At 63.9% G+C, this 27,881-nt stretch overlaps 1 protein-coding gene across 2 annotated transcripts; it reads right to left on the bottom strand.

The window, feature by feature from the left end:
• Positions 1-120: 120 nt before the first annotated feature.
• TMPRSS9 (transmembrane serine protease 9) lies at positions 121-27,881 on the bottom strand. Of its 2 annotated transcripts, XM_059159362.1 has the most exons (18): positions 27,136-27,881; positions 23,740-23,867; positions 20,378-20,445; positions 20,096-20,275; positions 19,209-19,246; positions 18,247-18,360; positions 15,708-15,879; positions 13,074-13,348; positions 10,993-11,129; positions 10,126-10,444; positions 8,705-8,876; positions 8,002-8,273; positions 7,461-7,597; positions 4,649-5,048; positions 2,091-2,262; positions 1,321-1,586; positions 1,099-1,235; positions 121-773 (listed from the first exon to the last, which is right to left on the bottom strand). In XM_059159362.1, exons 1-18 carry the CDS (start codon positions 27,275-27,277, stop codon positions 612-614), a joined length of 3,291 nt encoding a protein of 1,096 aa, XP_059015345.1. In that variant the 5' UTR covers positions 27,278-27,881; the 3' UTR covers positions 121-611. The 2 variants fall into 2 exon arrangements, with proteins under 2 accessions (XP_059015345.1, XP_059015343.1); XM_059159360.1 differs by lacking the exons at positions 20,096-20,275; positions 20,378-20,445; positions 23,740-23,867 and having other exon boundaries at positions 121-1,235; positions 19,209-19,250; positions 27,136-27,880.

Raw genomic sequence — 27,881 nt, 5'->3', positions numbered from 1 at the left:
CCCGCCTGCCAGCGAGCGCGGCGTGCGCCGGGGGGGCCTGGGACTGCGCCCAGTGCCGGCAGCCCGCCCCGTGCCTTGGGCGGAGAATCCGCATGTGGACCCGGGGGTGGGGGCGGGGAGAACCCGGGCGGTCCGCCCTGCGGGGGTCTCTGCCGGAGGGGGTAGCGCGTGTTCCTGGGCGCCCCCCAGCCTGAGCCTCTTCCTCCCGGCCCCCCACCCCGCCTCCCCTCTGCGCGGCTGGGCCTTCGCGATGACCGGGAACGCGGTGCTTGCGTCAAGAGGACCTTGGAGGACGAGGCTGGCCAGCTCCCTCCCCAGCTGCGGCGCTGCCAAAGCCGTGGAGGGTGGTCCTCGCCCCAGGGGGCCTCGCTGGCCCTCCTGACATCCTTCCTCCCACCCCGGGTCTGGCTGAGGTTCCTTGCTGGGACATGGAGGTGCTGAGCCGGCAGGCTTGGGACGAGGGGCTGTTTATTGCAACAAAATACGCAGTGAGACTGCACCCGGTTATCCGCAGCCCCTCACCTCCCGCTCGCGCCCCAGACTCCCCTCCTCGGGCAGAGGGGTGGGTCAGCTGCTTCCTGCTGCCTTCACCTCTCTTGTCCACCGGCCGGTCACTCCTGGATGTTCTGCCCGATCCAGCCTCTCACAGCAGCAACCCGGGTGTAGACACCGGGGAAGTGGGGCCGTCCGCAGCCGTAACCCCAGCTGGTGACCCCAGTTAGCACCCACCTGCCAGAGGGCTCCCTGCAGGCCAGGGGTCCCCCAGCGTCACCCTGGAGGAGAGGAAAGGCCTTAGAGCAGCCCAGCAGCTCCCCCACCGCAGCACTTGGGCCAGGGCCCCTTTCCCTGGGAGCCTCCTAGTTCCTGGGAAGTGGGTTCTGTTAGGACGACCCGCTCCTTTGGCTGGCAGACCGTTCGGGACACTGGACCTTGGTCCCGGGCTGCCCCCGCAGGGCCTAGAGGCAGGATGCCCAATAAACGGTGGTGGACTGAGAATTTGAGGCCGGGATCGGTGCCCTACTTGGCGGGCTGCAGAAGCGGGCGCTGGAGGGTGGCACCTGGCTAGTAGGGCCTGCGGCGGTGCCCCCGTGCGCTCACCGAGCAGCTGTCCACGCCGCCCTGCGGGAAGCCGGCGCACAACATACGGCTGCTGATCTGCACCGGGTAGAAGCGGCGGCACGTCTGCTCGCTGAGGAGACGCACAGCCGCCTTCTGCAGCTGCCGCGCCATCGAGCCTGCGGGCGACACGGAGCAGGATGGGCCGGGGGCGTGCTCAACGCCGCCGGGGCGTGGGATTGGGCGCGGGGTGGCCGGACCTACCTCCCTCGCGCAGGGAGCCCCAGCCGGTGATGACGCAGCGCGCGCCATCGGGTGGCCGCAGCGTGGGCTCGGGCAGGCAGATGGGGCGCACCAGGCGGCTGCGGCGCACAGGCCCCGCCAGCTCGAGCAGCGCCACGTCGTAGTCGAGCGTGTAGAGGTTGTAGAAGGGGTGCTTGAAGATGCGCGCCACGCGCTCCAGCTGCCCCTCGGCGCCGCTCAGGAACGGGGTGCCCAGGAAGGCCGCCCACTGCTTGGGGTCCCCGTAGCTGCGGGGTGCAGGGGACAGGCGTTGGCCGGAGCCCCAGCCCGCTCCCACGCACTGACGGGACCCCACAAGCTGTATCTGGGGGTCTTACATGCCCACCCCCTTGGACCCTGACCCCCGGAGGTGCACGGTGCCGCCTTCCGCCGGCTGTTCCCCTGGAGGATGGGGGCTGTAGCCCTGTCCACCCTACACAGTGCCCTGCTCCTTTAGGTCTGGTGCCAAGTCCCAGTGGGGTAGGAGCCAGGGGTAGGAGGGCCCAAAGGTTCCCCAGAGACTCCCCTGCCCCACTGTGTCCCCATAGGCCTGCCCCCAGCTGTTGGGAGAGGCTGTGCCCAGGGTTTGGTGGGGGTCCGGCTCAGGTGGTTCCTGAGCAGGGGAGGGCTGTATGAAGGGGGAGATGGCTGGGGGCAGCGGGGTCCGGGGGGGGGGGTGTGTGCAAAGGCCGATGCACGGAGGGGCGACTCAGAAAGCCGGCCAGTGAGCCCCATGGGCCGGCCGGACTCACACGTCAAAGCAGTGCGCCGCGGACAGCAGCCACCTCTCTGCCACCAGGACGGCCCCGCAGCGGTGCTCCCGGCGCCGCAGCCACAGGCTCACCTGCCACGGCCACTCCCCCTGGCCCGCGGCGCTGCCGCCCACGATCCTGGTCATCGCTGACATGGGTGCCAGGCCACAGTCTGCAGGGGAGTCGGGGGACTGCTCAGCACGGCTGACCCCGCCTCCCGCAGTGCCCGTGCCTAGGGCAGGACTAGCCGGCAAAGGGTTGGGGGTCCTGCCCTGGGTACCCCCCCCCCCCGGGTGCTTGGTTCTGTAAATGCGCCCGATCCGGGTGCTTCTGCAGGAACATCTGGGATGCATTTAAACTGGCCTTCCTGGCTGAAGGTCCGGCCCACGGTCCTCACGTCTCCCTCTTCCCACGCATCTCCCCGCACCTCCGGGAGCTAGGAACCAGGTCCCCTGCGCCTCTGCACACCCTCAGCTGCTGCCCCGCAGGCCCCTGCCCTGTCCCTGCAGCTCCTGCGCTGCCGGGTCTCCCTCGATGCCCTCCCGGGTTCTCCTTCCCAGGGTACGGACACCCGCCCCGGCCCCAGAACAAGGCACGCTCAGAGCACAGCAGCAGAGAACAACGCGGCGGTTCCAGCAGGTGCTGCAAGAGCCCGTCGCCACCAGTGGGGGCACGTGGGGACCTGCCTGGTCATCCCTACAGGGAATCCTCCTCCTCCAGAACGGCCCCCTGCCCCAGCCTGCTTTCCCACGCCCCACGTGCCTTCCCTGCCCGGCAGCTGGAGCCGGGAGGGAAGAGGGGAGACGAGAGGCCGCCCGCGCCGCTCCCTCTCAGTCCCGAGGGCCCGACCAAGATGCCTGGAGCATCGGATGGAAATGGCTCCTTTCTGGAAATGCTGCCCCTGCGGAACAAGGCAGCCACGGGTGCCATTTCCAGGGGCTTCCTGCCCTCTTCTGGACCCCCGGCTAAGAACTCGCGGGCTGTGGCTATGGGAACGGTCACCGAGACAGGAGGCCAGACGCAGAGCCAACGAGCCGCAGGGCCCGGGAGACACACCCCTGCTCTGGGAGCGGCTCCGCTGGAGCACCTGCCGCGGGGAGTCAGTGGCGGGCAGCGGGTGGGGGAGCTGCCCCTCTGGCCGGGCACACTGGTCCCGGGGACGCTAGCTTTCCAGCCCACGTGCAGAGCCTCAGGGGGCTGTGGACCAGACGCTCTGCCTCCACTCTGCGGTTCCGCAGGAAAGCCCGCGCAGACCCTCGGCCTGCGGCGGACCGGACCCCTAGCCAAGCCAGACGCTCCCAGACCCCGCAGCGGCCCGCCTCTTCCTGCGGCGCTGATGGCGCGCGGGCTGCCCTGAGGCAGGAGCGCATCAGCCTGACTTCGTGCGGACTGCAGGCCTGGGCAGCCCCAGCTCCTCGGGCCTGGACAGCGGACATGTGCACCACGTGTCCCCTGAGGAGGACAGCCTCGGGGACGCATCCTGATCGTCGGGACGACCCCTGTGTGTCACGGCTTCCGTCACACACACACCCTGAACACAAGGATGACGGGGACCTAGGGAGGTCAGGAGGGGACACTGATGGAGGACAGCAGAGGATGGCTGGGTCAGTCTCTGGAGGGAGGCGGTGAGAATGCTGGGGCTGGGGGCGCGGAACAGCCGGGGCTCCTGGGAAGCTCGTGAATAAGCAGCGCGTTGGGGCAGCACCAGACCAGCGGCCCGCGCTGAGCACCTGCTCTGGGGGCGGCTCCGGTCCCGGCGACCCGCAGCCCCACCTGAATGAAGCCAGACCAGACGCGGTCCCTCCGCTTCCGGGTGAGAGCGGAGGGGTCTGCCGGGGCGGGGGGCCGTGCGCACGGAGGAGCCGAGCCAAGGGGCTCTTGCTGGGGCCCTCCTGCTGCTCCGGCCCCCGCCCCCACCCCACGCTGCCTCCCCTTTCTCTACAGAGCCCCGTGTTTAGCAAAAACACTAGCTTCACTCGGAGTCCTGCTCGGGTGACCATCCCCTCTCCGAGGAGCGAGGCTGGCTGGGAGGAGCAGGGCTGCGCCTCAGCCAGGACGTCCCCCGAGGCCCCGCGTGGGAGCCCATGGGCTCGGCTTGCTCTCCTCACTCCTGCTGCCGCCGTCCTGCGTGTCTGGTCCCCCACGGCACCCCAGACTTAGCACGGGGCCGCACACGGGAGGGTTTTGTGGACACTGGTTGGATGGACAGAGCGGTGGGGACCCTCCCGCCAAGGCTGTCTGACCAGGGCCTGTATCCCTGGCTTTCAGGGCCTATCGTGGGCTGACTCGTGTCGTCCAGAATCCCACAACCAAGTCGGAGGCCCCGGGAGCTTAGGATGAAGACATGGGGACGCAGGTCTTTAAAGAGATCATGAACTTAGAACAAGGTCCCAGGCGGGCCGTGACATAATGAGGACACGAGACACAGAGGGACAAGCCCATGAGGACTTGTCTACGCAGACTTCTGAGCTCCAGCACCGGGAGAGAATAAATGTATGCGGTTGTCACAACGGACACGGGACGCTGCCACCCACATGTCCCTCCGCCCCTCCTGCTACCTGGTGGCTGGAAGCCCACGGTGGTGCCGGGGGCACTTGGAAGCGGTGTCTGTCCCTCTGTGGTGGTGCTCACGGTGGTGGCAGTCCTGCTGGTAGGTTGGCTGGTTGCCGGGCTGGTGGCCCGCGGGGTGGCTCTGCTGACCAGGACCCCTGGGACCGTGGGGCCAGCCACCGTCCTGGAGGAAGGTCTGGTGGTGGGCGGGGGTCCCGTGGTGGGCGGGCGAGGACTGGGCGGGGGGCCCGAGGACATGGTGTCCAGGATCCAGCCCTTCAGCCTGGTGATGCGGGAGTACACGCCCGGCCTCCTGGCCTGAGCGCAGCCGACCCCCCAGCTCACGATCCCGGCCAGGTAAAACACGCCGGGGGCCTCCTCGCAGGCCAGGGGTCCTCCCGAATCGCCCTGCAAGGGAAGGGGGGGAGGGTGGGAGCCAGCCCACTGCCCAGCTGCCGCCCGGCCCGGCGCAGACACGGTGACGGAAGTGGGGAAACTGAGGGGTCGGCCGGCTGGGGCCGCGGGCCACGGGCGCCCTCTCTGCTCCCGGCTCTGCCGGGAGCTCCCGTTCCCGCGTCACCACGGTGGGGGCCCAGGACACCTGCTTCAGCCCCACCCCGCCTGGGAGACGCTGGTCCGGTCGCTTCTCTCCGAGTTCCAGCTGTTCCGGCTTTTGTTTGGGAGACGTAGAGAGAAATGCACAAAACTAAACACGATCACGGTCACGGGTGCTCCCGCCGCCCGGAATGAACCGCTGCTCGCTCCTGCCGGCCTCGCTCCCGCCGGTGCTGAAGGAGGCGCACCAGTGACTCGGGGCTCAGGCCGCGTCTTCCCACAGCTGTCGGGAGGGCCTCTCTCGGCCCACGCCCCACTCTGCCCACCCCAGACCGTGGGGACAGCGACGCCGGGTGACTTCCAAAGTAAGGTCAGGCAAATGCTGGCCCTGGACTACGTTGTCCTGGAAGCCCACCGCCGCCTTTGGAGGGTTCTGGGCGGAGACCCCGTGGGGAGGCTGCATGCAGGGTGCCGTGGAGACCCTCGCCCACAGCGCCAGCGGCCGCCCCCGCGGAGGCCGCCCCGCGTGGATACCGCGCTCGGAAGCCGGCGCCAGGTGGGGAGGAAGCCGGGGATCCCCAGCCCCCGCCGCATGAGTGCAGCCCCGGAGGTGGACCTTCCAGGTGAGTCCCCTGAGCGACAGCGGGGAGAGTCCGAAACCGGCAGACCCGGAGCCCGACAGCCCACGGCTGGGGCTGTGACACCGCCCGTTCTCCCCTGGTGCTGTTCCTGGCGGTGCCCACCCTCCCCATTCTCCTGTATCAGCATCATCCCGCCCTGCCGTGGGGAACTTTGCCGAGTCACACGGCAGCCACTGCTGGGACCGGCCTGGAGCAGCGCGGCGTGTGGGGAGAAGCGGGTGTCCGTGACGCCGGGTCTTCCCGGCCGGCCGCGCGCGGTTTCTCGATCCGTTCAGACCTCCTCGTTCTCTTCGGAGTTCCGTGATCTCCTCCATGAAGGCCCCGAACACCATCTAGAGTTTACTTCTGGACGCCAGACGGACGCTGTTCCCACGGTCAGCGGGAGCCCTCGTCCAGGCCGGGCGGCGACGCTCGCGAGTCACCATTTCTCCACTGGCTGCGTGTTTCCAGCGCTTACGGTCTTCTGTCCGGGTGTCAGTTATGTTCCCGCGGGTCACGTTTCTGTCCACGAATGTCATCTTTCCTTCCTTCCCTCCTGACTCTCCGCGTGAGGCCGGACAGGCCGGCAACAGCAGGCGGCCGTGTCCGAGGAAAGCTGCTTCGCCACCGAGCTTGCTGTCTGCGGCAGTTTCTGTTCTCCGGCTCTCATCCGGCTGCAACTGTTTAAAATGTAACTAGAAATGGTGCCTAAAATCGACCAAGTGCCGGGTGCCCAGGTGGCGCCGACTCTTGCTGCGGCTCGGGGCCAGCGGTCAGGACTGCAGGATTGAGCCCCGCACAGGGCTCCGGGGCTCCGCGTTCAGCAGTTCACGTGAGAGTCTCCCTCTGTGCCCCCCAAATATGTCCATCTTTTAAGTAGTCAATAAATTATTTTATTACATAAATCTCTCTAAAATAAGTCCTTTCAAAAATTATTGAATGCCGGGGCATCTGGGTGGCTCAGTGGGTTAAGCCTCTGCCTTCGGCTCAGGTCACGATCTCAGGGTCCTGGGATCGAGCCCTGCATCGAGCTCCCTGCTCCGCGGGGAGCCTGCTTCCTCCTCTCTCTCTCTGCCTGCCTCTCTGCCTACTTGTGATCTGTCAAATAAATCAATAAAATCTTTTTTAAAAAATCATCGAATGCCTTTCTCTGGGGCTGTGCAGGCACCGCCGTTCCTCCCCCTCGGCCCAAGGGTGTGATGACCGAGTACTGGGTCCCCCGCGTCCGACCAGCCTTCACAGGAGACCGACGCACCGCGGCTGATTTGTTTTCCTTTTAGGGCATTCCTAATCTGCCAACGTCTACCGAGGGTTTTGCACTGGCGTGTCTAGGTAAGACTGGTCTGTAATCTCAGCCGGGGACGAGGTCCGGCCCGCGCCGCAGCCCGCACCGGCTTCGCCTCCTGGGAGCACACGATCGGGGCGTCTGAGCTTCCTGCGCCTCGAGCACGTGCTTGGAAAGGGCATTTCTCTGAACCAACGTGAAAGACATCTGGTTCTCGGAAGGGTTTCCCTGTTCGCGGCATCCCGACAGTTCCTTCCCTGCGGTCTCTGTGTCCCCGTCGAGCGCCGTGGAAACCTGGATGGCAGCGAGGGGGAGGGGCGGGCTGGGCGGAAGGGAGCGGGCACCTGCTCAGCCGCTCACCTGGCACGAGTCGACCTTGCCCTCCAGGAAGCCTGCGCAGAGCATCCGGTCCGTGAGGGAGAAGTTGTAGAGGGCGCTGCAGGCCTTCTGGTCTATGATGCCCACGGACGCTCTCTGCAGGATGTCGGGCTTCGTAGCTGCGAGACGAGAGCCCCCCAGACGCGGTTCAGCTGGCAGCAGCCCCGAGAGGCGGCGCCATCCCCGGCCCGTGGACGAACCCGCAGGGCTGCAGGGATTCCTGCCGAGGCTCGGGGTGAGAAGGAAGCTGACCCTGGCCCTCCTCATGCCCGAGACCCTCCCCGCCGCCCCCTGCACTCTCCCCAGTGCCGCAGGCCTGCAGGGAGGCCGTTCTGAGGCTTCGGAGCTGGCACGAACTGGGGGGCTCGGGGCGCTCGGAAGGGCCCAGCACCAGGGAGCCCAGGTTCTCGCAGCAGGAAAGCCCCGAGACGGCCATAAGCGAGTGGGCAGGGCCGTGGGCGGGCGTCCGTGGCCCCGGAAGAGGGGGAGGTGAGGGGTCTGCAGACGGACCCCGGGAGCTCACCGTTGCCCTCCTGCGTGCTGCCCCAGCCGGAGACCACGCAGCGGCGGCCCACCGGGAACTTCTGGATGGCCAGCGGCAGGCACACCGGCTGGATGAACGGGTTGAAACCCAGGGGCCTGGCCAGCTCCAGCACGGCCACGTCGAAGTCCAGGATGCCGGGGTTGTACTGGGGGTGCAGCACCGCCCTCCTGAGCCCCACCTTCACCGGGGTGCCGCCAATGCCCGCGAGGGACGCGGTGCCCAGCTGGGCCCGCACCAGCTCCACCCTCGTGCTGCCGACAGGGGCCGCTCAGACACCCGCCGGCACCCCCGCTGCCCCCAGGGAGCTGGGCGGCGCCCCCGGTCTGGGCTGGGCACCAGGAGGACAGAGGGCCCATGCGGCTGCTCCCCCAAAGCACCCGAGCTGGGGGCCAGGCAAGGCAGGAAGCCCTTCCCTTGGGCTGTGACGAGAGTGAGCGGCTCCCCGCGCTCTAGGGGCGTCAAGCACGGATGCGGGGGCCCGGGGGGAGGGGCCCTCGTCCCTCCTCTACTTAGCCCCCCTGTCCCCAGAGGCCAGTTCCGCAGACTCTCCTCCCGAGAAGGCCCCCAGAACCCCTCCTTCTCCTGCTCCCCCTGTGTTCTGGCTGGACGAGCCCAGGGCCACCCCAGTGCACAGGAGCAGGAGCTGCCGGGGACACCCGGCCGCGGAGGGGACGGGCCTTACTGGTTGAAGCAGTGGGCAGCTGACAGCAGCCAGCGGTCGCCCACCACGGTCGCGCCGCAGAAATGCCGGGAACCTTCCTTCAGGCTGACCTGCCAGGGCACCTCTCCAGAGGCGGCCCCCAGCCCACCCACGATCCGTGTGGGTTTCTCCATGGCCGGCCTGGCCCCGCACTCTGCCAGGGACGAGAGAAGAGGGTCTCAGCATCGCAGCCTGCCCAGGTGGGAGCACAGGGGCTCGGACACCAGAGCGCTGCCGCCCCGTTACACGGATGAAGAAACTGAGGCCTAATGGTGGCCTCCGGTCTTGTAGCAAGGACGTGGCACAGCGGGCGCAGGTGGGCTCCAGAGAAGATACGGTCACGGAGTGTCTTGGGTCCGAGGGCCCAAGCCCACCAGACACAGACCTGCGGCCCACGAGGTCGGGCTGATGGGCTCCCTGCAGGGACCCGGGGAACTGGGCGCTGCGGAATCTGGGGACAGGCGGGGGTAGCTGACATTTAAACGAAGCGGGGCTCTAACAGGCTCCGCATCACGGGTCTGGGGGACCACGAAGGCGGACCGGCATCTCGTCTGGGTACCTGGAGACCAGAGAAGACAGACACAGACCACTGTGTCCAGAAACCCCATCTCTGCAGCTCGGCCCCAGGTCATAACTGGGGCAACTTCCTGGGGCCAAAGACACAGGGGCCCCGGGTGAGAATGCGGGTGTGACCGTCACCGAGCGCTGCTGGAAGAGGCCACAGGAGAGCTTGCGGTGGGGAAGAAAGCAGGCCCAGGCCCAGCCGTAACTCTGTGTAAAACCCGGAGCACGGAGTGAACCGAGCCCACCGGCTCCTGGGAGGGCCGGTCGCAGTCACCGGTCCGGGGGCCGTGCAGGGCTGGGGGCAGGGCGGGGCGGGCTGCTGTGTGGAGGGCGCGGAGCTTCAGGTGGAAAGTTCTGGAGACTTGCCGCACAAGGTGAAGACACGTAAGGCTACCGACCTAGACGTGCAAGAAGCTCAGGACGGCCCGTTTTAGGTGTTGGACGCGGCAGTTAAGGATAAAATGAAAATTAAAAACCAGATAAGCGGACGTTGCTCCTCTCCTGGAAAAGGAGCATGCAAACGTGTGCAGGAAAATTTGAGGAAAAAGAAGAGAAACGCAGATTCTCGGATGTTCAAATGTCCGTGTGTGTGCACGTGAATGTGTGTGGGGTGTCTGGAAGGACCCCCGAGGGCACAGCTCAAAGTCACCAGCCCCCGGCTGCCCCATGGACGTCCCCGCGCGCTGCCTGACTTGGCCGCGCAGTCTGAAGGACCCGGCATGCCTTCGCCCGTGCCCACGGCAGACATCACTAGCCCATCCCCCTCTGCTCCCCAGTACGGATCGACCCACCCCTGCAGGGAGTGGACGCTGACAGCTGCCTGCGTCCCCAGCAAATACCTTGTGGCTTAGAGGCGGTCACCGGATCAGGAGGCGCCGTGCTGGGACCCCGTGTGGGTCTGGCAGGGGTGTGGACCACCAGGCTCTCGGGACTGGTGGGCCAGGCCCTGCTGGGGGTGGCAGAGGCGGGAGCCACAGTGGGGGCCAGAGGCTCACTCGCTGTGGTGATGGCCTCCAGGATCCAGTCCCGCAGCCTGGTCACACGTGCGTAGACCCCGGGACGCCGGGCTTCTGCACAGCCAATCCCCCAGCTTACAATGCCGGCCAGGAAGAACCTGCCGGAGGGCTCCTCGCAGACCAGGGGGCCTCCTGAGTCACCCTAGGAGACAAAGGGACGCCTTCAGGGGGGGTCGGGCTCCAGGCCGCAGCCAGCCCCAATCCCAGGCCTGCGGAGTCGGACTTCTGAGAGGTCCTTGGCCACGAGCTCAGGGAGCAGAGCTGGGCCGACAGTCCACAAGTCAGAACCTGCTTTCTCTTCTGTAAAAACTCAAGAGGCTAAGATTCCTTCCAGTTCCACTGCGGGCAGTTAAAGACCCACGCCAGATAAACACCCGTCCGTCTCCTTAGCCCACCAGATGCATGGTGATGTGAGCGCCTGCTAGACAGGAGGACAGGACGGCCACTGCACTTCCCCAAGGGCCTGCTCCACGCTCGTGCCCCTGTCCTGCTGTCCCTCCCTGTCCCTCCGCTGTGGCTTCCTGGCCGCCTGCAGCGACCTCCCCCACCGTCTCCCCATCTGCTAAGATGAGTCCGAGGGCACGAGCTAAAACGAAGGCAGTCCGTGGCCATGCTCCGAGTCCGGTAGGGGACGTCTGGGCGGTGGACGGGGCCTGGGGCAGGCGGGGCAGGTGTGGGCCGCAGGCTCACCTGGCAGGAGTCCACCTTCCCGTCCAGGTAGCCGGCACACACCATCCTGTCGGTGAGCGAGTGGCCATACAGGCTGGCACACAGGCCCTGGTCCAGCAGCTCCACAGTGGCTTTCTGCAGCGTTTCTGGCTTCACCACTGCCCGGGGGGAGACCGGCAGCATGAGCCTGGGGCCACAGGTTATGTCCGCGCCGACCCCGCGGCCCCTGCTGAAGGGCACTTGCTGCAGCAGCTGCTCAGAAACCGGCGGAGGCCATGCGCTACAAGCGCTCTGCGGTAACCTCCGGGCCCAGACGGCAAGGAGGCATCCGACTGGACACCTCGTCTCCCTGTGGAGACCCCTCACCCACCCCTGCAGCTCTTCTTGTGCTACTTTGCAGAAAGCTCTCCTCAGCCCGACCCTGGCTGATTTACGGTTCGTCTCTGCTAAATGTGAAATCGTTATGTTGCCCCTCCTCAAATCTTCCGGGGTGCCCTCCCCTCCCCAGCTCAAGTGAAAAGTCCAAGTCTGACCACCGACCCCAGGGCCTTTGCATATGCCACTCCAGCTGCCTAGAATGTTGTCCCTACAGAATCTGCCTGTTTTCCTCCCTCATCTCCTTCCTCAAGAAGCCCCTCCTGACCGCTTTACCCCCTCCCCGCCCCTACCTTACTTTCCTGTGCTTTGTCCCCATCCACCGTCTTTAGGACCTACTTCCCTCTAGAGCTGTGCTGTCCAGAACGGTAGCCACGGGCTACACGTGGCTACTTAAACACAGATCTAAATGTGTTCAAAGGAAATAAACGTAACCGTGTTTCTGAGCCGCACGGGCCACACTGCAGGGGCTGCTGGTTCCTGCAGTGCGCGGCACAAGCTTAGGAAAGCATGGCCACCCCAAGGCAAGTGCTCTTGCACGGCGCTGGTCTGGGCTGAGCCCCACACAGGGAAGCTCTCTGCTCTGCTTCCGGTCGGGCCCCGGACCAGTGCTCGGTGAGCCGGGGAGGCCCGGATGTGTCGGGGTCGTCTCCCTCCTCACGGGGTCCGCGTGGCCAACATCTTCCCTTCCCAGAAGCTGTAAGAATCACCAGCACTTTCCTTCCCTTTAGGTCAGGTAGATAGGGACCCGGGAAAACCCCAGAACGCAGGCAGCGGGCTGGGCGAGGGAGGTCAGCCACGCTGGGTCCCCAGAGCCTTCACACAGGGCAGAGCTGCCCCGAACATCGGGGGCCCCCGGGAGCCTCCACTCCTGTGCGCTGTCCATGGAAACCCGCATGGCCGCTGAGCCGGCCCCTGGCTCGCAGCTACTGTGTTGGCCGGTTTGCGCTGGAACACTCTAGACGGCCTCAGCCGTGGCACGATCCGCGAGGATGGGCAGGCTCGCTGCAGGACGCCCTCCCCTCCTGCGCCTCTGCCTCCTCCACCAGCTTGGAGCTGGGGCGTCTATTCGGGGGGCCTTCCCTATAGCGGTCCCCAGCCCATCTCGGGTTCCCCGTGACATCCCGCCACGGGACACTCGGCTCTCTCCCAAGGCCATTCCGTTCTGTGCAGTCACTGCAAAGCCCGGTTCAGTGCAGAGGAAGCAAGGCTCGTGGGGCTCACGGAACCGGTTCCTACGAGCCTCTGGTCCCCACGTTTTCGTGAACCAATACGGAACCTCGTGTTACGTGGCTTCTGCCTAAATGCCACCCTCGCTGACGCACACCGTGCGGTCACCACCTGCACGCGGGCCACCACTTAGCCATGCGCGCTGAAGGCGGCGGACGCACCGCACGTTTCCGCACAGACGCGCCCCAGCCTCCTCGTGCTTCTGGACGCCGGCCAGCACCCACCTCTCCTCTAGAGGCCCTTTCAGAAATCGCCCTCAGAAGCACAAAAATGCAAAGGGCATTGCTGTCTGGTCTGAGCTGGAACAGTAAGGGGGCACGAAGCCTGGTGGGCCTCGGCTGCAAGCATGCTCCTCGTGCAGACCCGTGGCCCCAAGGGCGCTGCGGGGACCCACCTGGGGCTGTGAACGCACCTCACTGAGCAGGGCTCTCGGAGCACAGAACCCCGGGACCCGGGGGGGCCGGGGGCTGGCCCAGCCGCAGGAGCACAGCACTTACGGAAGTCCTCCCGCAGGTAGCCCCAGCCGGAGATCAGGCACTTCCTGCGGGGCGGGAAGACGTGCGTGGCGGCGGGCAGGCACACGGGTTGGACGTGTCTGCCGAAGGCCAAGGGCCCGTCCAGCTGCAGCACCGCCACGTCGAAGTCGGCCGTGTCCGGGTTGTACAGCGGGTGTGGGGTGATGCGGGCCACGCGTGCCCGCACCGTGCCGGGCTCCGCGCCGCTCAGGTATGTTGTGCCCGCATAGGCCACCCACTCTCTCGGGTCCTGGAATCTGCAGGAGAGACAGACCACGGCTCAGGGGCCCACCCACGGGACAGGTGGCTGTGGGAGATGCGGGAGATACCAACCCGGGGGAGCCCCGAAACCCAGTCATCACCACCGATGTTTCCACACAAGCTTGTCAAGAACAAGCAGACGCAGAAGAAATCCCGCCGATGGTCGACACCCCGGCAAGCACAGATCTGAGAACGAAATGCTAAGGGGGCGCCATGACCACAGACCGGCTGGGAAACAACCAAAGGGACGCAGAAGGCCCCCAGTGAACGAAGCCGGGACATCTGACCGAAGCCGGGTGGGCCCGGCCTGGCTCTACTCACCGCCTCGCCCTCCCCGAGCCCCAGCCTGCCGGGTCAGCGCTCGATTTCACAAGTGCATATTCCATTCACTGATTTTCATCTTTGCGCTCATTTTGGTATTTTCTGCCACGTGACGTGAAATGTGACGCATCACCATGGCGGTCTCCGGCGGCCCCGTACGTTTTCCCTCCCTGGTGAGTGCCTTGCTCCCCTCACCCTAATCCCGGCCCCACGAGGCACCTCGTGGGCCCCACAGCCAGGCGCCGGAACAGCACAGCCCCCGGCGGAACCCGGGGCCAGGCTCCGCGTCACAGAGCCCGCCCCGCTCGCCCACCCTCGCGCCGTATCCCCCGAACGTTCCGCTCCGCTCTAGGCCAAAGCTCTCGCTGCCTTAAAAATGGCTCAAATGGTACATTTCCCGGTATCTGTATTAACGTAAGAAAGAGAAAACGGTGGAGGCGGGCACGGGCCCTCGGGACAACGGGGCGAGTCGGATGTGCACGGGACGCTGGCGGAGGCTGCGGGCGTGTGACCGCATCACGGGCGTGCGGGGCCCCTGCCCCATCGGAGCAGACTCCAGCAGCAGAGTCGGGGGGGACGCCTCGTGGTCACAGGGACAGCGTCAGATGGTTTGGCCAAGAAAGGCGCCCACACGTCTGTGCGCACCGGCCCAGCTCCGGCCCAGGCCGCAGGCGGGAGCGCTGACCCAGCAGAACGAGGCTACGCGCCCGGATCGGGGAGGAGGTAACACAGGTGTCGCCAGAACCGTTTCCTCCTCTTGGGTTTGCCTTGATGGCGTCGTAACTACACATGGGAGGAAGGAGACTTCCAGGGGGAAACTCCCGGCTCCTACTGCCCTGAGCTGTCCCTGTATCTGGCCTCCCCCCCCCCCCGACACCGTCACCCCGAGGCGGACAGCAGGGCGCACTCGGGGCTCTCCAGCACCCCATGGGAGAGGCCACGGTCTCTGGGGGGAGCTGGGCTGCTGCCGCCCTGCCCTCTCTGCAGGACTCCCCAGACCACAGCTACCAAACAGCAATGCCTGGAGCAGAGACTTCTAGAACCTTCTCCCACCTCTGACCAGCTCGTTAAACATTCTGGCCATCCCCAACAACAAACCACAACCAAGTTCAAAAGTGGGCAAAGAACGCAAACATTTCTCTGAAGGAGACCCACAGAAGGATGTTCCTTGTCACTCGGCCTCAGGGCAGGCAAATCATGACCATGGTGCGTCCCCTCTGGACGGCTCAAGTCAAAATGGCAGGTGGCAACAAGTGCTGGCGGGGGCGTGGAGCCGGAGCCTCCTGCACGGCTGGCCACGACGGGAAATGGTGCAGCGCCCAGGGGTAGAGGGTCCTCAAGGGTTAAACACAGAATTACCCGATGACCCAGCAACCCCACTTCTTGGTCTGTACCCGGGAGACCTGAAAGCGGGCACCTGAAGACAGACCTACATGCCCCTGCCCAAAGCCACAGGACTCACAGGAGCCAGCAGCTGGGAATGACCCACGCCTGCCACTAGAAGAGTGGACACCATGTGGTACGTCCACGTAATGGAGTGTCGCTGCTCAGACGGAAGGAGGAAGGAGGAACCCTGACCCCTGCCCCTCGCGGAGGGACCCCGAGGACACAGAGCTCCACGAGAGCGGCCAGACCCAGGACACATCCCGCAGGACCTGACTCCGGGAGGACCCAGGGGAGTCCCATCTGCACAGATGGAGAGGAGAGGGTGGGAGCCGGGGCAGGGGTGGGGAGTGCGTGCTTCGTGCTTCATGGGGATGGAGTCGCCACATGGGGAGATGGAAGGTTCTGGAGCCGGAGGGCGGGGGTGGCTGCAGGACCGGGTGAGTGAGCTTCCTGCCGCTGAACTGCACCGGTTAAAGCGGTACATTCACGTTACGTGTGTCTTACCATGATTTCAAAAATTAAACAACAAGGACACATTCAGATTCAACAACAAAAAATAAAGAAGAGAGACCCCAGAGGCTCTGAGAACGCCAGGAAAGGGGAGCCCCCGCGCGGGAAGGAACAGGGGGCCAAGGGGTACGGGCTCACTCGCTGAAGCAGTGGGCCGCAGACACCAGCCACCGCGCCCCGACGACAGCCGCCCCGCAGAAGTGCTCGTTGTTTTCTCGAAGGCTGACTTGCCACGGGAACTCCCCGGGGGACGCCTCCACGCCGCCCACGATCCGGCCGGCCGTCTTCCAGCCAGGCTGCAGCCCGCAGTCTGCAAGACAGAGGTCACCAACCAGGAGCCGCAGGAGGCGCGGCTGTGACTGTGCTCCCAGCGTGCCCGCGTGGAACCTCTTGTTCAAAGACGTGTCCTAGATTCCTGGCACTTGGCTTTGCCGACTCCCTCGGGGTCTCCCCGCCCCTCCTCTGCCCCATCTCCCCAGCTGCCCGACAGATGTCGGAACCCCAAAGGCTGCACGTACCGGGGAGTGGCAGAGAACGCCGACGGGGACCCTGTGCTCTGCCTTGCGCAGCTGTCCGGCAGCTGTCACCCTGCCACGTTACGTCGCATGCTCACGGCCACAGCCCGGTCGGCGGGGGGGGGGGGGGGGACTCACGCTTCCGAGTCGATGCGGGGATGTGCCAACTCAGAAACCAAAGGGTCAGCTCCTTGCTTTCCTGTGTCCCTCCCTGCCTGGGGCATGTTCCTCCTCCTCCTCCCGCCAGGGGCCCCTGCTTCTCAGGTCTCCACCACAGCTCACGTGGCCACACAGTGACCCTGAACTTGGCAGCCCCAGCCTGTCCAAACACATTTCAAAGAAAGTCTGGCCCTTGACCACCTCCTGGCGGGGCACCTCTACGCCCCTGGAATACTGATGCTAACAGCAGCTTTGTCCTGGGGCATTATTAGGTCACGCAGGAAGTTTACGCTACAGCGGGACTGACTGACAGCCCGGGGTCACGCGGGGGCCACGCGGCAGCCGCCTGGTGTCTGGAGCAGCGGTGAACTGTTACCCGCTGAGTTGTGATCCGCGAGAAGGTGAAGTTTTAACACCCGACACTGGTGAATGTGATTTCTTCGGAAACAGGCTGTCACAGATGACCCAGGTAAGACCAAGTCACGAGTGAGGGCCCAAACCAATGACTAGTGTCCTCGGAAAAGGGGAAATTTGGACTCGGGCACCCAGGGAGAACGCCGTTGGAACACGACGACAGAGGCTGGGGGACCCTTCTACAAGCCGACAAGTGCCAGGCATCCCACAAACCCCAGAAGCTGGGCGAGAAGCAGGACCCCGATTCTCCACCAGCTCAGGAGGAACCAGACCCTCGGACACCGTGAACTCGGGCCTCCAGCCTCCCGCAATCCGTGTGTGGCACTTGGTCCCGCCAGCTCTGGGACTCTCCTCCATAAAGCGAGCTGTGCCGGGGCTACATGGCCATGGGAGCAACCCCCAGGACAGACCCTGGACACCAAGGCTCTGCGAGCCGCCCTGCTCGGAAACACCGTGTGTGTGGTCATGTGCTGCCACCGTGAGTTAGCTCAGGGCGGTCCCCACCGCACCACTGGGAGGGCAGCAGGACGCTGGCTCACTCCTGCTCTCGCGCACACCCTGCCTGTGCGCCTTTCCTGTGAGGACCTTTTCACTGGAAGACACAGTTACCGTCATCGAGCACCCGAGTTCTGTGACAGCTTTCAGTGACCACAGCCCCCGGGGGAGCCCGGTGGACCCCGACCACAGCCCCCACAGCCAGGGGCCACACGCAGCCGGTGTCCCCTTCATCGTGGGTTTTGCCAGTTCCAAAATTCTCATACGTCCTCTCTTCGGGAAATCTCGGTCTCGGCTGGTTTTGCTCACGTCTACGTCCTTCAGCGGAGTTTTATAACTCTATGATATCACAGGCTTGACACGGTTACTTCCTGCTGCTACTGGTCACGAGTGGGGCTTTCTGCCTTTTCTCTTCTTTTTTTTAATTTTATTTATTCATTTGACAGAGATCACAAGCAGGCAGAGAGGCAGGCAGAGAGGAGGAAGCAGGCTCCCCACTGAGCAAAGAACCCAATGTGGGGCTCGATCCCAGGGCGCTGGGATCACAGCCTGAGCTGAAGGCAGAGGCTCTAACCCACTGAGCCCCCCAGGCGCCCCAGCCTTTTCTCTTCTAACCTGTTGTTACTTGCATCAAGCAAAGCAGCGGCTTTCGTGCGCTTGTGTCCGTCTCACTCCCTCTGGGGGAACTAACCTTCCAGCCGCTGCTCAGTCGACGCATCCACCGGCTGACACAGTCGCGCCGCTGTTAGGAGCGCTGTCCCCCTTCCTCTCCACGCCCACACTGCCGCTCTGACCCTAGCGCCTGGGCTAGCACTGCTAGAAAACGTCGCGTAGCCTTACCGCACTCCGACCGCAAGACTCCCTTGCTCAAATCCCACGGCCTGTCGGACAGAGCCCCAGTTCCTGTGGCTTCCACAGTTCGGGGAGCACCTGACTGTGCCGCCACGTGTCCCCCTGCATGCTTCTCAGCCAACTCCAGGGACTCCCGCGCCCGGGAGCCCGCAGGTAACGTGCACAGTGGGCCAGAGAGCAGAGCCAGCCGCTGACCCTGGAAAGGGGACACGGCCCAGGGACCGGCCCGACCGGACACTGACCACACTGAGCCTCGTCAGATCCGTCCGAGCAGTCGGTTCTGTCATCGCACTCCGGGTTCACTTTGGTCACACACTGGCTGTTCCGGCAGGAAAAGGCGTTCCCAGGACAGCGACCTGAGGGCAGAGAAGAACCCGCAGGTTAGGTTCTGCCTCCCAACTCTGTCTCTCCTGGCTGCGGCAAGAGGTCTACTCAGAGCCTCTAGAGCATGGAAAACATCTCTTTTTTTACTTTTTTAGCCCTGAACATTCCCGAAATAATTTTCTCAGCATCGGTACAGAGACGAAACACGAGAATGCCGGCCAGCGCGAGGCGAGGGCTGTGCAGCAGAAACACTGGTGCACCACCTGTGCTCCCACGTTATCCAGCGCCCTCACTTTTCTAGAGCAAAATACAGACGAAACTGGACTTCTCAAGCTGCAGTAAAATACGTACAACATAAAATCCACCGTGCTAACCATTTCAAGTTTCCAGTTCACACGCTTCGGGGCTGTTCCTCGTGGGGGCTGCGCAGCACTCCTGGTCCTACCCACTGGGCGCAGAGGTCCCAATCCTTAGAACCACAGAAGTCCCCGGACACTGCCCAGCATCCCCTGGGGCCTGGATCACCCCTAGTTGAGGACTCTGTACGGCAAGTGCCACTTTTCTTTTTTTCCAAACTGTCTGTTTTTTTCTTTTAACAGCAGATTTACACCGCTTTTCAAAAAAAATCGTTAATGTTTTCTCTCCCTCGTGTGTGGCCATGTGTAATTCAAAGTGTCTCCTCTTTAAACACTTTGCCCACACAGGACTGGGAACCTGTCCCCTCCGGTCCCCTGGAGGAGGCTGGTGCGCAAAAGCAGCATTTACTGCGTTTGAGGGACCCCTCTGTGTACTGGAAAGAAGTCCGGGAAACCTATCGCAAGCCTGCAATCAGACCAACTCTGCAGAGGCGGGGAGCTCCTTGGGAGAGGGGAAGACGTACCTGACTTCAAGTCTCTTTCCGTCAGTGGCCCTTCCCGGCTTCCTGCGGGGAAAGAGACCAGAGCTGTGCGCGCATTCAGGGAGCTCCGCAGCTCTTTGAAAACGCCGGACTGCAAAGCCGAGAGCTGCACTGCCTACCATGGGGGCCACCTAAATTGTAAGTTAAATCAACTGAAGTTAAATCCAATGGAAGAGTCTCTTGCCCGGCCTCACTGGCTGCATGACGCACGCTCAAGAGCCACCTGGGGCTGGGGGTCCCTTCTGTGGGCCACGCAGGCAGGAAACTGAGGAGAATTCAGCCAGCATTGGTGGAGAGGTTACTGGGACGCAGCGAGCACGTCTGGGCTGGTGGGGAAGGACCGTCCTGTCCTGCAGGGCAGGCAGGATCAGTGCAATCGGTGTTTAACCGGACAACACACCGAGCTCGTGTCCGGCTCCCAGGTCGCGATGCACGCGTCATCAGATTTTATGCGGTTCTGGGGCACGACAGGAATCTGCATCATCGGATTTTGGGGTGTAATCGCGTTTACTCTTATACCTACACCAGGGTTGCCAAGCAATGGCTACGGGCCAAACGCAGCCCGTTTGATTCTGTAGATACAGTTTTGCCAATACACAGCTGTGCCCGTTTGTTCGTGCACCGTCTGGAACCTTCCTGTTAGAGCAGAGCCGACTGGTCTCAACAGAGGTCCCGAGGGCGGCAGAGGCAGGAGCATTCACACTCTGCCCCCGGCCGCGGTCACCGGCTCTGTGCTGCCCAGAGTAAAGCGCCCTGGGGGGGTCCACTGGTCATCGGAGGGAGCAACCCTTGAAAGCCTGAAGTTCGATGCAACTTCCAGCTTCCTCTCCCACGGCCGCCTCCTAATCCTTCCAGCGTCCGCCTCCTACTTGCCTGTGAGCTCGGCGGACAGGATGGCGCCGTGGGCGGCCAGGGGGATGCCCCGGCCCCGCAGCCGCGCCCGGAGCCCCTGCCGCAGCAGCTCCTCCTGCAGGCCCAGACTCAGGGACCGCAGGCCTCGCAGCAGGAAGCGCAGCCAGAAATGCACGAAGACACTGGGATTCCCATCCCTGCAGGACAGAGAAGCCCGTGCACGGGGGCTCCTGCTGGAATCTTCCGGAATCTCTCGGGAGCCACCGGGGTCCCTTCCCCCAGAGGCAGCCCTGACTCACCAGTAGCCCAGCACAGTGCAGCCCACACAGCTGGCCTCCAGCTCCGTCTCCTGAAAGCTGCTTGCGAACTGTGACAGAAACAGGAGCCGCACACGCTGAGGCCACGGGGCGGACGCGCCCCACGGGGACCTGCCGTGTGCGCAGAGCCAGAGCGCGCGGGGCAGCGCCCCTTCTCCCGGTACACACACCGGTCCCAGAGCTGCAGACCTTGAAACTATCTGGATGAGAACAGCGGCCTATCGGCAGACGCACAGACAAGACATGGTCCATCCACAGGAAGAGCGACGCCCCCTGTGCTGCCCCCGGGACGGACCCCGAGCCCACGCCGCGCAGGGAGGGAACCAGACGCAGGAGGCCACATGGGGTGCGAGGCCACATGGGGTGCGAGTCCACATGTGAGACACGGCCAGACCAGGCCCCTCCCCACATGGGAGGGGGGCTCATGGGGCCGGAGGGCGGGGAGGGGTGTGATGGCCGACAGGGACCGGGTTGCTTTGGGAGTGATGGAATGTCCTGGAACCAGACAGGTAATGGTTGCACGATTTTGTGACTACACTAAGTGCCACTGAATTGTTCACTTTAAAGATGGTTAATTTGGGCGCCTGGGTGGCTCAGTGGGTTAAGCCGCTGCCTTCAGCTCAGGTCATGATCCCGGGCTCCTGGGATCGAGTCCCACATTGGGCTCTCTGCTCAGCAGGGAGCCTGCTTCCTCCTCTCTCTCTCTGCCTGCCTCTCTGCCTACATGTAATCTCTCTCTGTCAAATAAATAAATAAAATCTTTAAAAAAAAAAATAAATAAATAAAGATGGTTAATTTGGGGGCTCCTGGCTGGCTCAGTCGGTAGAGCATCTGACTTTCATTTTTGAAGATTTACTTATTAATGTGGCAGAGGCAGCAAGCATAAGCAGGAGGAGCAGCCGAGGGAGAAGCGGCTCCCCGGTGAGCAGGGAGCCCCAGGACCCTGCGATCATGACCCAAGCTGAAGCAGGTGCTTAACCAACTGAGCCACCCAGGGACCCCAAGCATCTGACTCTTGATTTCGGGGTTCTGAGTTCAAACCCCACATTGGGCGCAGAGATCACTTAAATAAAGAAAATTTTAACAAGTGGTTAATTTATGTGAATTTTACACCAAGAAAAGCCTACTTTGTGCCAACAGATGCCACTGGAACTTGCTTATCCTTCGTGTGCTGTTCGAGTGACCACTGTCCACTTCTCCGGGGACAGTATCGGCTTAGCAGCGAGAGGCCCCGCCCTGGGAGCTGGCGTGGCTCTTGCTCCAGGTGCTGCCCCAGCAGCGCCAAGGCCGGGGGTTCCGACGTCCCCCCGGCACCTCACGGGACCTCCACCGAGGGCGACAGGACATCCCGCTTTACCTGCTCTCCCAGTGGAGTTACTAAGAGCGGCCCCGGGCACGGTCAGCGTTCCGGCGTGGCTGTTAAAGCTGGCCGCCGGCCTGCTCCCGAAGACCGCAGTACACGGTTCTCCCTCCCCAAACTCCCTCCAACCTCTTTCTCTCACTTCCGCTTCCAGTCCGCGTCCCCGCGCCCGCACTCAGACCGGCCGGCCCGCACGCAGCCCACGGACTGCAGCGGGTGCTCTCTGCTGCCCTGGCCACCGGCCCACCACTGGCCGCACTGGCTACCGCGCTTCTGAAACACGGCTGGTACCACAGAGGAACTGGTTTTTACATTTTCGTTAATTCATGCTTCAACTCTACAGCAGAGGGGCGCCTGGGGGGCTCAGTGGGTTGAGCCTCTGTCTTCAGCTCAGGTCATGATCCCAGGGTCCTGGGATCGAGCCCAGCATCGGGATCTCTGCTCCACGGGGAGCCTGCTTCCTCCTCTCTCTCTGCCTCTCTGCCTGCTTGTGATCTCTGTCTGTCAAATAAATAAAATCTTAAAACAGTAAAATAAAAAAATATAGCTTTCTCTTTAATCCCCACTTTACCGATGTCAGTGACACAGAACGATAATACTCCAGATGTTCTGAGTTACATAAAAAAATCGTTAAAATTAAATTTACCTTTTTCCCTTAACGTAGCTGCTAGAAAATCTTAAATTACGCACGGGGCTTGCGTTCTATTTCTTTTGGTCCCTGCTTCAGGGTGTGGGGCTGACATCGGCCACCCGACACCCATGGGCCGAACTCACGTCATCGCCTCACAGACTCGGAATGGTGTTCCCGTCCCCAAAGGGTTGGAGAAAAATCAAAAGAAAAGGAAGATCTTGCTGGGGTCGCGTGGAGGCTAGCTGGAGGGTGTGCCGCGGGGCCCACAGATCAGGCGTCAGCCACCCCTGGCACTTCTCTGGCTGCCTCAGGCCAAGCCAAGTCGCCCAGTCCTTGGGCCGAGGGTCTGGCCCCACGAAGCCCACGACCTTGCCCGTCTGGCCTTGGAGAAAAAGCGCGCCGGCCCGGATGTGGACGGTAGGACGCGGCAAGGCCGCCCCGCTTCCTCATCCTACCTCCCAGCCCCGGCGGAGGGGGCTCCTTGCACACCGCAGCTGCGCAGCCAGTGACCCTCCAACCCCGCCCAGCAGGAGGCTGGAACACTGTTCCACAGGGATGTCACCCCCCTGCCGCACAACGCACCGACGGGTCTCAGGGCCTTCTGGGGTGGTGCCGCCATCACTGCAGCCCAGTTTTGAACAATCCACCGGCCTGAAAGCAGCCCCATCCCCCCCAGCAGTCTCCCCTCCCCAGCCCCGGCCCCTCGAGCCTCCTTCCCGTCTGCGGACGAGCCTGCTTGGGACGTGTCACACGCACAGACTCACACCCTGGGGGCCTTCTGTGTCTGGGTCCCTCCCTGAGTGCCATGGGCTCGGGGTCTGTCCCCAGGGCCGTGCATGGGGCTTCACCCCTGCTGGCAGCTGGGGACGCTCCCGTGCGTGGGGACCTCCCTGTGCTGACGCAGCACCCGCCGAAGGGCATTTGGGTGTTTCCACTTTCTGGCTCTTGTGAGTGCTGCTGCGTGGGTGTGGACGTGGGCGTGCAGACTTTCTGTGTGGACGCAAACTCTCACTTCCCTCGGGTGGACACGACACACAGACTGGCTGGGCCCCGCAGAAACCCTGTCTGAGCCACCGACCGCCTGCCTCCTTCCGCGGCGGCTGCCCGCCTTCAGAATCCCGCCAGCCCCGTGTGTGGCTTCTGATCCCGCCGCTGGACTTCCTCGTACAACCTGTCAGCCGGCTCCAGGCCCAGCAGGGGCCAGTCCCCACCGATGCCACACTCCCCTGTGTGCCAGAGCCCGCCGGCGCCGGGGACAGCGGCCTCACCCTCTTCGTCACGTGCCCTCATCCCTGCCCGGGCGTCCCCCCGCTCGGCTCTGCTGGTGCGGTCACAGCCCCCGGCCGCCCTCACCAGCCTCTCCAGCGTGGGCGTCAGCGCGCGGTAGTAGTCGGAGGTGGTCTGCTGCAAGCTGCCGGCATACCGGACCCCTCGGAGCTCGGCCGTGTGCTCCACGTCCACACCCTGTGTAGAGAGGGAGGCTGCGGACGAGACCAGGGCCCCGTGAGAGAGCCCCACTTCGGGGTCAGGGTGCAGTGAAGTCAGCCTCCCAGGCCCCCTGCCACCTGGGCCATCACCCCAACAGCGGGTGGGCCGACCTCCCGGGAGGCCCTGAGTGATGCCCCTCAGTGCCCCCTCCCACCCCCAACCCGTGTTCCAGGTTGGATACGGACTCTCCGGTCACCACCTGAAGGCTCCCAGTGTCCCCCAGTTTTCTGAGGACAGGACAAGCTCCTTCTCACCCCTGTCTGACCACCAGGTGTGCCTGGCTCAGGGCCTGAAGCTGGCTTCAGCCAAAAGTGGCCGAGATGGCCTCCGGAGACCCTACCTCCCGTCCGGAGCCATTCCCACCAGATGCCACAGGGGCCTGACCACAGCCACGGCCCCACGATGCCACCCCGCGAGAGAACACGGGTTTCCAACCGTCGGAAACACCGTGTCAAAAGTATGCAGCCGCGAAGACGCAGACCCAGGAGCACGGGTGGGTGGGGAGGGGCAGAGCGGCTGCAGAGGAGCCGGCCCGAGGCAGGGACCCCGCGGGAGGGCCGCGTGGCACAGGCGGGGAGCCCGGCACCAGCGCGGGCGTGTCCAGCCGCAGGCCACACACCTGCAGATGTCCGCCCGGCGCCCGTGCTGCCCATCACAAGAAGTACACGACAGCCAGACTAAGAGCCACGCGAAGTTTAAAAACAAACAACACAGTAGCAACCACGGAAAACATGTCGAAAATATATTAGGACTCACAGAAAGACGCGCTAACCAAAACACTGACCATAATCAGGATGTTAGACCAGTGAAAGCAGCGGCCACCTTAACCCTTCAGGCTGGGTCCCACTTCGGCGTGCCGCGACCGCGTGCACGTCCGGCCGCAGGAGCTGGGGCCCCCGTTGACTTAAACATGCGCTCGGAGCCAAACCCGGACGCGGTTTGTCTTCTCACAGGGGACACGACGGAAGAAACGAGCACCCGCTGTGCGGGCCGGAGTGTCCGTGCCCCTCGCCCCGCCTCGCGGCTTCCTCCCTCCTGCCTCACCACACCCGACCTGGCTCTGGAATTCACAGCCCAAGGTCAAGAGCCGCTCGCTCACCCGACCGAGCCCGCCGGGCGCCCGCCACGAGCCCGTGTCTTCCCTCTGAAATGATGACTGAGCCACGGAAACTCCGACGCGTGCCCGACGCCCAGCTTCCCCGAGGCTGGCGTGCGCAGCTCAACTCGTGAGCTGGGTGGGGATACGTTTTAATTTTAACTGAAAAAACGTTTAAAAAGTGTGTGTTTCTTAAAGCCTGCCTCAGTTTCGGGGGTCCCAGGGGGCCGCGTTTATGCTGCTGTTCGCGTGTGTGCGTGCTCCCGGGGTGCCCGCGCCTCCCCATTGCAAGGACACGCACACTGGGGCACACCCAGAGCACCGACCTTCCTGCACCTGCACCCGCGGCCACTAGAGGGCTCCGCCAGGCCCGCCCGGCGCAGGGCACTCGGGACATGGGGCAGTCCGGTCGCTCCCGTAACACCCGTCTCCAACCCGGAACACAGATCACAGAAGCCCACGGGGGTTCCCAGCTTACTGTTTCGCCACAGGACAACCTTTTCTCCCCAAATGCCACTTCCTATCACTATTTCGAGGCGGCAAGGGGACCGTCACGCCCCAGGGGAAGCTGCGGGAAGCCCACCAGCTCAGAACAGGCCTGCTCCGGGTCAGGGCCGCCCGGCGAGCTTCCTGTGATGACAGAATGTTCTAGACACCGCCCAGGCGGTGTCCTCCATGAGCTGCCCATGCAGGTGGCTGGTGGGGACGAGGAACTGACTCTGTTTTCAAGGACGCTGCATGGTGGGCGCAGAGTAACTCATCCCCACCAGACACTGACTCGTAAACACTATCTACTGTTAACGACATTCACGGCAACAGACCCCAGGGGCTCCTCCCCGGCCACAGGGACACACGGAGGCTGATACCAGGGGAAGAGCAGCTGCCCTTTGTGGTGGGGAGGAATGACAATGGCTCGCGGTCTCTCAGGGAACGTCTGTAGAAACATGACGGGGGACCCCTGGGTGGCTCAGTCGTTCACCAGGTCATGATCCCGGGGTTCTGGGATCGAGCCCCGCATCGGGCTCCCCTGAGCAGGGAGCCTGCTTCCCCCTCTGCCTGCGCCCTCCCTGCTTATGCCCTCATATTCTCTCTCTCTCTCACTTACTCTCTGGTAAATAAAACAAACCTTAAAAAAAACATATATATATATATATAAAGACAGAAAGAGAGAGGCATGCGGGGGAATCCAGAACACTCGGTGGAAGGAGTGGCAAGTCCCCCAAGAGCATGCAGGACCCGCTGTCCCCTCACGAATTCTCACAAGACAGCAGGAGAGCTCAACCCCGGCAGCGCGTGCCTGTGCAGACCTGCGGGGCCGTGAGCCACAGAGACGTGGCAGGGACGCTGTGGCCAGCTGTGGTGACCTGTTTTGTGCTTTAGAACAAGACGACACTGTGGGTGGATCCACAGGTTCAAAATCAGAAGCCGCTGAAGGCCACCTGGTGACAAACCACCCCTGTGCCGGCCCGTGGGCTGTCCCTCCCCGGAGGTGACCCGGGGGCGGACCCCCCCCCCCCCCGCCAGAAAAACTGACGCACACGGGTGGACGGGATTTCCTTTCTTGCTACACGGCGCCTCTCCCTTCTGCTTCTAATGTGGGCGTCTCTAGATCGTTCTGCCGGGTGAACCGTACAAAATCACAGCCTCTCTATACGGTGCGTCTCAAGCTGCCGCCACACCCAGCGCAGAGCCTGATGCGGGACTTGATCCCCAAACCCTGGCGTCGAGACCTGAGCTGAAATCCAGAGTCGGACGCGTGACACTGAGCCACCCAGACGCCCCACTGCCCGTTCTTTACGCTTCAGAAAGTACAAGAGCGTCTCAAATTCCTCAATCCTTAAAAAAGTTCGTTTCCCTGTCCCCATCTGTCTCCTTCTTCACCCCGTGGTGGAAACTCCCTGGGAGAGCCCGGTCCATGGGAGACGCGAATGCCCGGTGGCCCCCGCATGCACCCACCCGCCCCCCACAGCCAACCAGTGCACACCAGGCCCCCGCTCCTGGCCTGCCTGACTTTTCTCCTGGTGACCTGAGGGCCAGCCTTCAAGTCCACGCCTGCGCGCTCAGGCCTTGGGTCCTGGAGTCAGAGCACGAGTACCGCTGAGCCACCCGACATCTTTGTGCACGTCGCCCAGCGTGTGAACCCGTGCGAGTTCACAGCCACTTACCCACGAGGACCGCCAGGGTGACCAGGACAAGGCCAGTGGCCACCACCGCGGAGAGGGTCACACGGCGGCACGTGGCACCGGGAGCTGCGATGTCCTTTGCTGGCCCAGGCACAAGCTGTAGGTCACCCGCGGTGGGCTCCATGGCTCCTGGACACGGGGAAGGCGACCTGGATCCCAGCGGGAAAAAGGACGGAAACACGGGTCAGAGCTGGAGGACGCTTCTTGTCCCCCAAGCTAGGGTTTCCCTCGTGCAGACGCGGCAGCCTTCCACCGCGCCCTGGGTGCCCGTCTCCCTGGCGACACATGGGCTCAGGGACGCCTGGGTGGCTCAGTCGGGGGAGCCTGTGCGGTCAGCTCGGGTGGGGGCCAGCCCCGCACGCGGCCAGCTTCTCCCTCTGCCTGCGGCCCTGCTGGAGCTCTCTCCCTGTCTCGGCCTCTCTGACAAACAAACAAGTAAGTGAAATCTTTAAAAACAACAACAACAAGAACAAACGCAGCACAGCACGGGTTCAGGGCAGCGGGCTGGGGCCCCTGGGGGGCGGCCGCGGAGGGAGGCGCGACTTTCCCGCGACGAGTCGCCACAGACCCGGGCTGAGAAGGAACCAGATTTACTGCTGAGCAGTCCGGGGCTCGGAGTCCTACAACCCCGGCGCGGGCAGGCTGGTCCCCCGGGCCCAGGGAGACCGGCTCCCGCCCTTGCCTGGCCCGCGGCCCCATCCTCCCCGCCGGCAGTGCGGGGTCCGCCC

The sequence above is a fragment of the Mustela lutreola genome, chromosome 2 (genome assembly GCF_030435805.1).
Source record: "Mustela lutreola isolate mMusLut2 chromosome 2, mMusLut2.pri, whole genome shotgun sequence".
Taxonomy (NCBI): domain Eukaryota; kingdom Metazoa; phylum Chordata; class Mammalia; order Carnivora; family Mustelidae; genus Mustela; species Mustela lutreola.
The sequence above is the reverse complement of the archived record's forward strand: the minus strand, read 5'-3'. Positions and strand labels throughout refer to the sequence as shown.